General features: G+C 48.8%; 1 protein-coding gene and 1 long non-coding RNA gene across 2 annotated transcripts; both read left to right on the top strand.

The window, feature by feature from the left end:
• Nucleotides 1-346: 346 nt before the first annotated feature.
• FOXB1 (forkhead box B1) lies at nt 347-4266 on the top strand. Its single transcript, XM_074549736.1, has 2 exons — nt 347-1593; nt 2022-4266. Exon 2 carries the CDS (start codon nt 2046-2048, stop codon nt 3006-3008), a length of 963 nt encoding a protein of 320 aa, XP_074405837.1. The 5' UTR covers nt 347-1593; nt 2022-2045; the 3' UTR covers nt 3009-4266.
• Nucleotides 4267-5102: 836 nt separating this feature from the next.
• Nucleotides 5103-14204, top strand: LOC141730630 (uncharacterized). The gene is made up of 3 exons (XR_012582217.1): nt 5103-5457; nt 5588-6530; nt 13962-14204. It is a non-coding gene; the product is annotated as an uncharacterized LOC141730630 (long non-coding RNA).
• Nucleotides 14205-14532: the final 328 nt, after the last annotated feature.

Here is a 14532-nt window from a genome sequence, read left to right as displayed (position 1 = left end):
AATTCATCGTGTTTAAGTTACGTTTTGGTGAGTTATTGACCGACTCCGAAAACATCGTTAATGGAGTTGATGTGTATTCTCCACAAAGGCTCTTCCTCCCCGGGCTCGCAGCTCCCGAGACAATCTCCAGTTCTGGCTCTAGGGTGACGGGATGCACGGCAGCCTCAGGAATACACACCATGCAAACTTCCCTCCTGTGCCAGGGCAAGCCTGGCACCCTCCGGGCCCGATCCTGCCCCCAGGACGGGCACGCGGCTGGCAGCGGGGGCAGGGTCGGGCCTTGGCTCCCGGGGAGGAGGGAGCACCAGAAAGAGCCGCAGCTCGGCTGCTCCGCGCCCTGCCTGCTCCCACGCACACAAGGGCGCACCGAGAAGCGCACGGGCAGGCGAGCAGTCGGACACACATCACGCAGAGCCCAGGAAGGCGTCAAGATGACGATGTTTGGCAGGGTGACGGCTGGCACGGACCCGCTAGCCCCATTAGAGCAGCTCTGCGGGACTCCCAGCCTCAGGCCGGCCGGACAGCCCCGGTGCCGGAGCAGAGCGGCGGCAGAAGGCAGCTGGTGACCGAGCGCACCGGGACCGTGTGTCCGCTCGTGAGCCCTTCGCCCGGTGTACTGAAAGCAGCTCCCGCTCTTTACACCAACAGCTCCGCGGAACCAGAGCAGCGGTCCTGCAGGGGCTGGGCAGGGGTGCGAGGGTGAGGGGGGACGGGACGGGACCGACTTCCCGGGGCGGCTGCCGAGGAGCCCCGATCTCACCGCTCCTCTGAAAAACCTTCGATCGGGGAGAGCGGATTTGGCAAAGAGAAAGTCCCTCGTTACAGGGGAAACAGTCGCCTTAAGTTAGCCAACAATACAAATCAGATAACAATGCAGAACAAACAGAATACCACAGCCAAGCAATTTCCATGTCAAACATCCCACTGCTCAGTACTTCCATTTGTAAGTGTGAATTGCAGACTAAGCTTCCTGCAAAGTCCACACAGAGGTTAGTGCATACCTTCCCCCCACCCCCAGCCACCGGGTACCATCGCGCTGCAATTCCGCTGGCGGAGCCTTTTCACCCCTCGCCTTGTCTTCAAATGGAAATGATTCCCATTGGCCCAAGGTGTCCATGTAAATAGGTGTAAATGAAACCAGATTATGCCTTTCTCTCCAGCCCCCTCCTCCCCGCTCCCCTCCCCCTGCTCCCAAGGCGATTGTCATATGATAGCAAAGAAGTGGCACATTAATGAAGCGCCTCTACAGGGGTCTTTTCTGCTCATGTCACCACATAAAACTATCAGATGGTTAGAGGAAGGACATGGAGGCAACTAGTTAGCTCATCGCCGCTGCAGAGACGCAAACAAGCCTCCGCTACAGAGCAGCTGCCGGTGGTGTAAAAGAAGCTGATTCAGCCCGCGGAGGCGAAGGGAGGGGTGTACAGGAGGATTCCCAAAACCAAGCCAGCTCGCTGCCTCCTCAGGACTAAACCGCAGCAGCGTGGCCGCGGAAGGAGCGAGAGACACGCCGGCCGGAGCAGAGGGCTGGGAAAGAGTCCGGACTCCCAGCTGCGTCCCGGATGCGGACTGTCAACTTCAGGCAACTTTAAGGTGGGCACATGCAGGGGCTGGCATGGAGTTGGGTGGGAGTCGAGGGGAGGGGATGGGGTCCCCTTCACCCTCGCAGGGACCAGAAGACAGAGCTATCTCTAGAGTAACTTCACGGACGGGGGCTCCTGCGGGAAGGCCAGGCTGAGGGAGGCCGGAGCTGGGAGAAGCACATCGCGTTTCCCCCTGCGGCGGCACAGGGCTCTGGGCTGTTTTCTCCTGCCCTCATCTGCGCCCCACTCCCCCACCCCCACCCCCGCTTCCCCCGTTTCGAGGGCTGAGATCCACCGTGCCCCTTCCCCGTGCCCTTCTTTCTCCGGCCCGGCCCCAGAGCCGCCGGCTGACCCGACCGGGTGTCCGTGCAAATCCTCTCGGACTCACCTCTGTACCCCCTCCTGCCGCCCCCTCCCCTTGTCGCTGCCCTTCTGCAGATCTCCGCGGGTCGCCTAGCGAAGATGCCTCGCCCGGGCAGGAACACTTACAGCGATCAGAAGCCTCCCTACTCCTACATCTCGCTCACCGCCATGGCGATCCAGAGCTCCCCGGAGAAGATGCTGCCCCTGAGCGAGATCTACAAGTTCATCATGGACCGCTTCCCCTACTACCGGGAGAACACTCAGCGCTGGCAGAACTCCCTCCGCCACAACCTCTCCTTCAACGACTGCTTCATCAAGATCCCGCGCCGCCCCGACCAGCCGGGCAAGGGCAGCTTCTGGGCGCTGCACCCCAGCTGCGGGGACATGTTCGAGAACGGCAGCTTCCTGCGCCGCCGCAAGCGCTTCAAGGTGGTCAAGTCGGACCACCTGGCGCCCAGCAAGCCGGCGGACGCGGCGCAGTACCTGCAGCAGCAAGCCAAGCTGCGGCTCAGCGCCCTCGCCGCCACCGGCACCCACCTGCCCCAGATGTCCACGTACAATCTCGGCGTGTCCCAGCCCTCCAGCTTCAAGCACCCCTTCGCCATCGAGAACATCATCGCCAGAGAGTACAAGATGCCCGGGGGCCTCGCCTTTTCCACGATGCAGCCCATGCCGGCCGCCTACCCCCTCCCCAATCAATTGACTACGGTGGGCAGCTCCATTGGCACGGGCTGGCCCCACATGTACGGCTCCGGCATGATCGACACCGCCACCCCCATCTCCATGGCCAGCAGCGAGTACGGCGCCTACGGCGTGCCCATCAAACCGCTCTGCCATGGGGGGCAGACTTTGCCGGCCATCCCCGTCCCCATCAAGCCTACCCCCGCCGCGGTGCCAGCCCTGCCCGCCCTGCCCGCGCCCATCCCCACCATCCTCTCGAACTCGCCGCCCTCCCTGAGCCCCACGTCCTCGCAGACGGCCACCAGCCAAAGCAGCCCGGCCACCCCCAGCGAGACTCTCACCAGCCCGGCGCCCGCCCTGCACTCCGTGGCTGTGCACTGACCCGGGCCGCCTGCACGGACGCTGCCTTCCCCTTTCTCCCAAAGTTTCCTCGGAGCTCTCCTCCCTCCCCTTCTCTCCCTCCTTTCGCTTCTTTCCCCTCTCTACTCTTTTCCTCGAAAGCAGAGACAACTCCCCGCGGGAAGCTGAGGTCTGCGGCTCGCCCGAGCTCCCTTTCCGCCGGGCCCTCCCTCGCGGCTCGGTTTCTCCCCTGGTTCTGAACTTTGGTTTCCGTTCTTCTGAGGCGAAAGGAGCCGACCCGGCCCGCCCCCTCCCGCCCGGTAGGAGCTGCCGCTGGCATCGCTAGTTTTCCAAAAGTACTTCAGGCATCCTCGATTTGTCGGCGACCAGGCAAGCCTGGCTCGGCGATGCCTCTTTCCCTTCTTTTGTCTGGGGAAAAGCAGGGGTTTACACGGGACCAATCTCTAGTACCACAAGCAAGGATGGCTGCCGTGTCACCGCGTGAGAGCAGCGGCGTTTCCAGGCTCCAAGCAGCCAAGGCTTGGCTCGGCAGCGCCGGGCAGCGCTCGGGGTCCTTTGTGCGGGCGCGTCCGGCGGGGCAGGGCCGCGGCCGGGCGGGAGCCGCAGGTGAGGGCGCGGCGGGAGCGGGGGAGCCGCGGGGAACCGCGCCGAGCGTGGTGACAGAGCGCCTGTGTTAATGTAAATACCGAACTCGCGTCTGTACTGTAAATCAGCTGAGGTCCCTTTTGCAGTACCTGTTGTAACGTGGGTGTTTACCGTAGTTTTCAGGTGGAAGAGAAGGAGGAGTTGACTTGTCTGTTAACTTCTGGTTAACCCGAAGGTTTGGGGGAGCTGAGGTTTTCTTTGTTGGTGGTTTTTTTGGTTGTTGTTGTTATTTTTAAATTTTTATAGCTATTTACTTCATAGCTTAAAACCAAACAACCACCATAATTATAATAAAAATAAACCTGTTACCAAGCACACGACCCGACACAGCTTAAAGAAAAGCTGTTGAAGTCACTGATAAAATGTGGAAAAGTAATACAACAGCAGGTACAAACTCTGGAGGTCATCCTGATTTCTGCTGGAGCTTTGCAGACGAGAGGGGGCTAGGGAAACTGTAAATGTTTGTGCATATGAATGATTATAAAATGTGTAAAATGCACTTTTGTTTGATATACTCCTTTCTAGTTTTAGGTAGTTTGCTGGAAACTGAACTGTTGTTCTGTTGTGAACTGCTTAAGTTAAGAGAAAAAAAAAAAAGAACACGCCCTCTAAACAGCATTTGTGTCTATTGAAACTGTAAGGACATTTCTTTTAAACTTTTTTTTTTTCCTGTACAGAATAAGCATGGCATTTAAAATATTGGTGTTCTTGTTCCCAGCATGTGTGTTTTAAGACAAAGGTTAAAAAGTGTCTACGTTAAATTATGAACCTAGTCGTCCAAATAATATTTTCTCATTAAAATATGTAAATTCAGATTTAGTTTCTTATTTGTCTTTTTAAAGAGTTAACACGAGAAAAGTAAAAACATAAGTTCATGATGAAGGAATGGTGTTATTCCAATATTTAGATAATCTAAACAGCCTTTTCATGCAAGGTTAGTATAAATATAGTTATTAATATAGCACATCTTCTTAGCTAGAATTGTCATTATCACCAGTTTAGCAACGGGAGAGCATGTTCTGTGGGGTTTATAGCTAAGATGTATTTATATCTGTACATCTGTGCATACACACACACCTGCATTTGTGCCCTACACACTTATACTGAATATAACCACATATTACATTCATGCCTGTGCCTATTACACCTACTTACTCCCAACTGCCTTTTCTCCAAAAAGTGTAAAAATTAGTAACCTTCTGCAATATAGAGCAAACATAAAAAAAAATCTTTAAAGAATTAGTTACTTTTTTGGGGACTGAGAACACTGAAATTTTTTTCAGTGGTGTTTTTTTTCACAAGTTTTTTTTTTTCACAAAAATTTTTTTTTGAGTTAAAGTGAGCTGTTGTAGCCTTTTACCTGGCGTTTAAACCTGCTCAAGCACAAGTTAGTTCAACCACTGCTAGAATTTCTCCATCCTTATTGATCAACACTTTCCCAAACCGGTAGCTTGCAAAGAGGAACACAATTGTACCAGTTTTTCTGTAATTCAACATACAGTCCCTTTTAAAAAGTAAGGGCAAGGTATTTACCATGAAAACTGGATTCTGAACACTTTCTAGCAGGATTCCCCAAATCTGCCAGGGATTTTGCAAGGATTCTGCAACTGTTGAAAATTAGAGAAGCCACCTAGCGAAATGAGTAAATAGATGCCTTGGAGATGAGGCATTCTGCGAGCACAGTTACAAGACAACTGAAGTGCTAACTAGCAAGAAAACGACATTGTATTCTAATGAAGCGGCAGGATTCACGAATTCTACGGCAATGATGTTACAGAGGTTTTGTCTCCGTCTGATCTCTCTGAATTTCTGGACCATAAACATGGTAAGTGACACCCCCATTTCCTTACTACACACCACAAGATCCTTGCAAAAGTTTTAAGATTTAATGTAGAGGGCAATTAATCCAGTTGTGACCATTTTTTTTTTTTTTAAATAACGGATCCCACACACAGAAAAAAGGTGGAAAATACATGAATCATTGGGCTGATTAAAATGCATGAAGCTGCTAAAGCTTGTCGGATGGGGGACAACTGAACTCATTCATCAAGTCCAACCCACGATTATATCAACACGATCAGTTGAAGAAAGCATTCAAAACTTATCACCAGATCAATGGACACATAACTCGACAAACTTTTCCTAAACAAGCGATGACCTACATTTTTAGACAACGAGGACGCTTTTTCTCCTTCCCTTTTTCCCTTTAAGATCTAGCAGTCAGAACCAATCCTCAAAGACGAAATCCGAGCCCGACTAACAAGATGAAGCTGTACTTTCAGAGTATTTTTAAATCATACAGTAACGGCGGAGATAAAGATCTGAAACGATCACACCCCAAAGCAAAATACTTCCAGAAGGTGCGATATGTTTCTCGCTGCATAACGCGAGTGTGTGACTCGCCGCCGTAGGTTCAAAGTGCCATTTTCCCCTTTATCTCCGCGATTGCCCGAGACTGCCCCGGCCCGGGGAGCCTCTGCTCTCCGCGCCCTCAGCCCGCGGAGCCCCGCGCATCTCCGCCCGCTCCCCCAAAGGTTGTGATGCTCATTGCAAACAAATGCGCGGCTCAGCGCGTCGCTTGAATTTACTGCTTCGACTTGTTAAATCTCCCTAATGGCTCAAGTCCAATGTCAATAAACACAGATCTGAAATAGAGCAGCAACAGACAACAGCGCGGAGGGAAGGACGGATGGGGGGGCGAGGGAAGCAGCCGCGGCCGAGCCTCCGTCCTGTTGGGACAGTTCCTGGGGGGTCGGGGGCATTCTTACTTTTTCTTTTTAATATATTTTATTTGCCAGCGAGACATTATAAGCTAGGCGTACTTAATGCAAAGACACCGTTCATTTCAGACAAAAGCTCTTTTCTTCCGGAGGATGGGCTGGAGCCCGGCTGTGCAAGGTAAGCCCGAGAACCCAGCCGGGCTTGGCGGCTCGGGGGTTTGCTTCATGTCAGCGCATGGTATGTGAATCCTTTCTCGGCTGCCGTTCTTTTTTTCCCTTTTTTTTTTTTCTTTTTCTTTTTTTTTCTTTTTTGTGGTCTTGTTTTGTTTTGTTTTCTCTCTCCTCGACATGTGACAAGACACCACCCCGCAGGACTGAATCCTCTATTGAAGACAGCCAGCTCCTTCTCACTCAGAATATTTATTTTCTCTCGAACCGCGCCTTGCAGGGAAGGGCGGTCTGTGCCAGGTAGGGAGAAAAGAACTCCCCGGCGACCCCTGAGAGGGAGTTTTATGAGCCAGACTTTTTTCAAAAGTGGTCCTTGGGAAAGGGAGAAAAAACTTAGCAGCTTCATCAACTTCAGCGCCGAATTATCTCGGAATCTTAATATAAATGTCACTTTGTGGGTTGGTTGTGGGTTTTTTTGTTTTGTTTTTGTTAACAAAAAGAAACCGAGGCTGTGAAGTCTTGGAGGGGCTGTATTTGTTTCTTTTAAACTAACAACAAATTATCTAATTAATATGTTTCAATTACAGCATGAAAAAGAGAGGCTTTGGACCGCCTGCAGTGGGTTTACAATAGCCCCAGAGCCCACTATAAGAATTTACAATAACTTCACATCTGTTTCTTTATTTCCCACTTTTCGAGTCTAAAACTCCTCTTGAAATCACTTCAAACCGTAGCCCAAGTTATGAAATATGGTCTCTCTGCCAGGAAAAAAAAAAGGTAGAAAGAAAAAAAGGACAAAACTTTGCAGATCGAGGCTTCATTTGCAAGCTAGAAAGTGAAAGCCCCATTGAAGAGCATTAAACAAATATATTAGAATTCTGTCACTTTATGCAATTGAGTAGATCAAATAAAGGGTCCCAGGCCACTTCATTCACTCTCATTCACTTGAATAGAAAATGCAAAGAATAGCAAACCTAGACTGGGCCACCGATGTAGATTTAGCCCTTTTTTCTGAGAGACAAAAAGGCTGAATTTTCACAAACACATTGCTGACTCGGGGACTAGGAAACCAGCACTGAAACCCCTTTGGAATTTAAATTCATTTTATCTTCTTCTCTCTCTCTGGGTCCCTTTGCGCTACGGGGCGAGTTGCACTGGCACCCTTGCCTGGAAAAAAACACAATACAACAACAACAACCAGGAAAAAAAAAGTTCCAGATTTTTCCAGCGCAGTCACAGTACAGTTTGGAAGGTGACGTTTGTATTTGCAAAGAGAAAAGAGGGAAGAGCCTCCCTTTGCCCTAAGGATCGCAGCCCCTTCAGCCTCTCCTCGAAACGCCTGGGCAGTCTCCAGCCCGGCTGCTCTCGGGGCTGTGCGCGCACCGCGGGCTCGGGCACACCGGGAGTGCCACACTCGGGAGTGCCACACTCGGGACACACCGGGAGTGCCACACTCGGGACACACAGAGAGTGCCACACTCGGGGCACACCGGGAGTGCCACACTCGGGGCACACAGAGAGTGCCACACTCGGGGCTGCCACACTCGGACACACCGGGAGTGCCACACTCGGAGCTGCCACACTCGGGGCACACAGAGAGTGCCACACTCGGGGCATCCTGCACACCCGGTGTGCCACACTAGGAGCTGCCACACTCGGGGCACACAGTGCCACAGCGGGAGTGCCACACTCGGGGCTGCCACACCGGGAGTGCCACACTCGGGAGTGCCACACTCGGGGCTGCGGCCGGGGCAGTGCGGGGAGCTCCTCCCCTCTATCCAGGGCTGGCCTTGCCCTGGCTGTGCCCGCGGGAGAGGCCGGGCACTGTGCCCGTGCTGCACATCAGAGGGCACGGCAGCACAGCCGTGTCCGTCTGTGCCACTGGGAGCAAGCAATGACAGCAGAGACACGGCCACTCCTGTCACAGGGGTAGATCAGCTGCTATGTCAGGACCAGGTGACCCCGCCCTTGCCTCTGCAGGTTTTGTGTGTGAAGTTGCCTTATCTGCCATGCTCTCACTGCTGGGGCCCTCAGCACTGGGGCAGCCAGAGCAGGGCACAGCACCCTGGCATCCCAGGTGGGCCTTGGACCTCTCCCTTACACATCCCTAGCATGGCCACACCAACGTGTCATGTTCACTCACACCACAACTGCAGGCGCTACTAAATAAAGGCTCTTGATTTTGCACTACTTTGTACTTTTTGCACTACTCAGTATTAATTAAGTAGTAAGTAGAGTATTTTGCATTAATTAGAGCAGCTCCTCAGAGAGATATTACAGCCAAGACTAATGTTATAGCACAGGAAAACGCTCAGCATTTCCACTGCCCCCAATTACCACAGCCAGCACAGACCAATTGCATGTGCTGGGCTGGTTTGCACTAACCTGTAGACATTTTTCCCAGGGATGACATCAAGGCACTTTGAGGTTTACTGCTTCCATCCTCCTTGCTGGCTTTAATGACTACTAGATAGACAATAAATAAGTAGGGATTGAGTCCAAAACCCAGACCTGGTTCTACTCCTAGGTGGGCTCACCAGCCGCAGCCTTGACAGCTTAAGGTGCCTTCTCAGACTTAAAACCCTCTAGTACAATTCCTGCCTGCCAGAGGACCTGGGAACTCTTGCTCCCAAGGCTGTTCTCCTGAGTCCATGTTAGTTCCATATTTTAACAGTCTAAGCTACCAATTAGGGGGCACATTTATTCCTGTTATCAGCAGTGCCACTGCATTATAAATTAAACATGAACAAATACAAACTCAAATGAAACAAGTAAAAAGTAACCAGAGCCTGTCTTCTGGGATATCTGAAAATAAAAGCACATGAAGTCATCCAGCTCTTGGCCCATAAAGAGCTGCTTTAAAGGTTAGGTCATACAGGAAATTCTGCTGCAGAATATCAAGGTGGACAAAGCATCCATTTCAGAGCAGGGAATTCTCCACTGCGAGCCACAGATGGCAACCATTTCTTCACACAGTTGCAAGCCCATCTCTTCCATAGCACAATAGTGCAATTTTTTAGCAACTTGAGCAATATCCCCATCAGATTCTCTCTGACCTCTTCCTGTATTTCTCTCCTGCATGGGCATTCTCTCTGTGGCTCTGACTACCACATTTTCATCTCAGCCTGATGATGTGTGCTGCTGGGAGCAGAATACTGAGAAGCTGAAAGGTGCTGTCTGCATCCCGGGGTCTTTAAAACATTTTTGCTTTGTGCCTTGGACACAACCCTCCCTGAAGGCTAACGGGGCATGAACAGCTCCCCCAGGTCTTACCCACTGCAGTGCTGGACCCACTGAAACTCAGCTTGAGTCTGGTCTCCGTGTGCTCCTGCCTCTCCTCAGCTTTTCACAGAGCCGGGCTGTTCACACCAGTAAGGAGCCTGCCCACACTCACAGGGTGGGAATAGACCTGCACACACCTGCTGAAGGACACCACAAACTGCTTGTGTTTCTTCTCAATTTGTGCTGAATGCACTTGAGCTCTTGTTGAACATAATTTCATAATTAACTCACATAATTTTCAGGTTAAGGAGGTTCTCTGGAGAACAGGGAAGAGGATCAAGCGAGGGCTGATCCCTGTTACACATAATTTGGTTCCAAATTGCTGTTTTGTTTGCATCTGTGAGAACTCTGAGAGAGAGAGGAATTCTAACAGACATGAAAGCAGATTTGAATGATTTCTACACACCTGCAGAAGTTGTTAATAGTAATTCTCATTTCCTTATTGAGCTAGAGCTTCCTCATCTTTGCTGGATCTAGAAGGGCTGGGTATCTCTGGTGGCTCAGGGAAGCAGACACACTCCTGAATGTAAATGGGGATGGGGACAAGCTGGACCACCCTGAGCTGCTCTCCCCACCAGCCAAAGGATGTGTTTTTTATGTGAATATAAGTACCTTATATTCAGCCATTCATGATTTGCAAGACTGGCATCAGGAGTTCCTCCCTACAAATGCCAATATTGTGTATGGCAGAGGAAGACACACAAGTGCCTCGACAGACAATTCCCCAGGAGGAGAGCTTGTCCCTTGCTTGCCCTATCACTGCTGAGTTTTCTCATCTCTCAGGCCTAGAGTCCTGTAGTTACAGCACAGCTCACCCAATTCATGCTTGCAAATGCCTTATGCACTAAGGGTGAGGCTCAGGGTAAAAATTTAACTGCATAAAAATCCACAGAAAATTCCCAGTGAATTAAACAGAGTTCCACTATCAAGTTTTTTTCAGAGCATTCAGATGATTTTCTGATTAGGTAAGTCACTGACATTTCTCTCAGTTTGGGTCACATTCAGTGGATATGGAAGGTCCCATGCAGCTGTACACAGCTGCCCTAATCTGATGGCCATGGGCAACTCTGAAAGCTGTGGAAAATGTCCACATTCTCTGCCATTTTTTCTTCACCTGTTAGTCCAATGCTTTCAGACCAGAAGCCAGAAGCCAATTTTTTTGCCTCACATGCAGAAGAACTTGCCAAAGAAGGGCCAAATCCAGACCAAACCATGTTCCACTCTGCCTATAACAAGGTTTGGGTGTTTTTGCGTTATTGTTGTTGCTGGTTTGGTTTTGGTTTGTTTTTTTTTTTTTTTTTTAGTTAGTTGGTTAGTTTTTTAATCCTTGGAGGAAGAAACGACAGCTCATCATCCATTTTTAGGATGCTAGGGTACTTTTCAAGATGTGGACTCATCTACCTGAGCATTACTAAAATAACAGTCCTAAATATTTTTGACAAAACTCTAGAAAGTTTAAAGTAATTATCTTTTCAATATTTTGACTCCACCTTCTCAATGGTGAGGAATTTTTCAAATCCTTTTGCATCAAAACCACGTGATCTGCTTCTCATCAGAAATACCTGAAATGGATTTCCTCCCTCCTTTTCTAACAACAAACAGATCATTGGAAATTCTCCATCATTCAGGTTCTCCAGGATTGGTAAGCAAAGCATCAGGCACTGTGAAACCTTTGATAAGATCTTACTAATACTGGGTTTTCTTCTGAAAGCACGACTAAAAGAGCTGGTAGAGGAATTCCTGTGAGGAATCCAGGGAGGGCTCAGCTAAATCAGAGCCACAGGACCGCTCCTGTCCACACAGGGAGGCAGCAGGGCCAGAGAGAGCAGCGAGAGCACACAGGGGTGAAACTCCTGCTCTGCCCCCACACCGCCAGCACAGCCCAGCCACCAGCTGCAGGCAGCCTGAAATCACCTTGTTCTCTTCCTCGCTCCCTCAGTGAACAAAAGGAGGGACAATTAACAGTAAATTCCATTGTCTGTACATAGTTAGATACTACAATTTCTCTTACTGCCTATATATACTTATATATCATAAATCCCTTTATGGTAAGATGGTTAGTGATAAGTCTTTTGAAGGCACAGGCTCATCTTGCAGAGCCTTGCTTTTGAGGAATTTGGGTTAGGGGTTTATTTCTTCTTTTTTTTTTCCCTTTTTCCCTGTCAGAAGACATACAAAGATATGTCTTTTTATCAGCTTGGCATTACTCTGAGATTTTTCCATAAGCTCAAGATCAGGCTCTTTTGAAGTCATTGCACAGGAATCACCAGGGGCACCTATTGCATGTTCAAATGAAGGCTCTCCATTGGAAAATAAACCCAGTGCTGCCTGTAGCACTCAATTCTATCAAAGTGCTCCTCTTTCTCTATCTGCATTGATGTGTCCGAGTTGTATTTCGGAGAACAGCATTTTCCTCCTAACTGGTCACAGGCATAAATTATAAAACAAAATACATTTCTAAAGAGAAGTAGAGCCTTGTCAGACCACGGAGCGTCTGACAGCCATCAGATCACACAGCCACCCAGAACATGAGAAAAGAAGAAAGCACATGAGACATCTAGCACTCTGGATCCCTCGTTAGCCCTCCCTTTGCACTGAGGACTCTGTATATCTAAGTGCTGCTTTTTCTTTTGTTCAGAATATCAAAAGTCCCTCGACATTATTCTATTTTCCCGAGCATTCTCCTTTGTCAGTTCCTACAACTAAATAAAACAAGCCAAACCCCAAACTGTTTCTCCATGCTCAAACTCTGATTTTTTTCTCTCCAAGTAAAGATATACTGCTTAAAAGGACAATTTTGGGGTCAAATGCCGCTGCAAAGGAACTCAATGGGATGAATTTGGGTCAGTAACAATGCGTTCCTTAGTCCTCAATGCAAGTCAGGGAGGTTATGGTTCTGTCAATGTGGATGTGGCACAGTTGGGTAGGAGGTCAACAGCACAGAGTTAAGTACTATTTTCAGCATTGTCTTCTCCTTCATCCTTTTGAGGATACAAAGCAGAAGCTGTCAGTATTCATCCACTTGAGTGCTGGAAATACCTCTTAGGAAAGCTGGGAACTGATCTTGCAGAAAAACAGCAAGCATCATTATATAAGCCTGGATCCTTGGAGTATCTTGTCACAAGGTGGAATTGCCTGTATCTCTCAGAACAGCAATGGTAAATCCTTTCTCTCTGGAGTGGGGCATGCAAATCAAGCCTGTCCATTTCTTCACAGTGTCAGACAAGAGGAAAGGCTGTCCCTTGTCCCCTGTCCCTTGAGGCAGTGGGTTTGGTAATTTGTTTTGTGTCAGCTCAGGTAATTCATGTACCAGTAGCAGCAAGAGGCTTCAGAGAGGCTGATTCACCTCTCAGAAGCTCCAAACCACAGCCTCTCACTGGGCCTTAGAAAATGTTCCACTCTTCCAAGCAGGCTACATCATGCACTGTAACCTACCTTTCCCTCTTTGCATTAGTAAATGGTAAATGTTAATGTGAAAAGAGGAAACCTCTTTGTTACAAATATTTTTTCATTCTGCCTAAAGCTTCTCTGTACTCTGATGGAATTATGATTGACTCATATTGTCTGTGTGGAGGCAAACCCTCCTAATACACTGCTGTAGCTAGAGTAAATGGACTGAACAAATCTCTACAGCAAGCTACCAAAGCCTGCTCTGTGTGCTCCTTATTTCAGCCCAGCAGAGCTGGTGTCATTTCAGCTGTGCAGAGCAAGACTATCAAACACAAATTCATGTACAAAGCTCCTGTGCTGCCAAGGTGTGTATGCAAGCACCCACTATGTGCACAAAAAGCATCAAGCCCATTAGGCTCAAGCAAATGGGCATGAAAATGCCACCAATTTTGGTTTTGCTTCAAAATAAAACCATATTTCTCAATCCTTGTGGACAGTTCAAAACTTTGGTGCTATCTATTTATTTGCTCCTTGCAAGGCAGCTAGAAATGCAATGAAGCATATACAATTGTGTAAACCAAAGGATTCAGACTATCCTTGGATGTTTCCATTTAATCTTTCACTTGCTTGCATTGAGTAATTAACACAAAATCACTAGAAAAATCAACAGTTTGCAAAAGATCCGCTAAAATGTTGATGTTAATTGTTTTCTCAACTAGTGGCAGCATCCAGACCAGGACACAAAGAAAACTTTATTTTTTTCTTACAGGCCCTCTCCATGACATTGTTGGGAGCAGCACAAGGATTTCATTCTGGAAGTTCTGTAAGGAGCTGTTAGTATTGGCACTCAGGGATCTTTCTCTGGACACAGAAGCTTTTCAAGATTGTACATTCCCATTCTTTATGCTGTTATCCTTTCAGCCCACAATACATCTCCCATTGATCTCAGTGGGGATGGCTGACAGACAGCAGTACTGAAAAGCACACTGTAGTGTAAGCACCGGAATAAATTTACCTGATACCCTACAGATAATGGTCTTTGTTCCCTAAACTACACCTGCCTGAAGAGCCCTCCTCCCTTATTTCTGTATGGTAACCTACCCAACAAGAGCAGAGGGAGCAGAGCTGCCTGCTGACTTGTCAGAGGAGGCTCCACTGATGGCTGGCTTGTTACTGCCATACACAATGAACAGTGCTTGAGTTCACACTGGCTTTCCCTCTGGGACTAATTTGAGCCTAGCTTTTCTATCCAGTCAACATTTTAAGAAGTCATTTAAGAGAACACTTTAAAAAACCTAAGGAACTCAATTAATAGAAAGAAGTTTCAGTCCTCTCAATTT

The sequence above is a fragment of the Zonotrichia albicollis genome, chromosome 11 (assembly GCF_047830755.1).
Source record: "Zonotrichia albicollis isolate bZonAlb1 chromosome 11, bZonAlb1.hap1, whole genome shotgun sequence".
Classification (NCBI taxonomy): Eukaryota; Metazoa; Chordata; class Aves; order Passeriformes; family Passerellidae; genus Zonotrichia; species Zonotrichia albicollis.
This window is presented reverse-complemented; position numbering and strand designations above follow the sequence as displayed.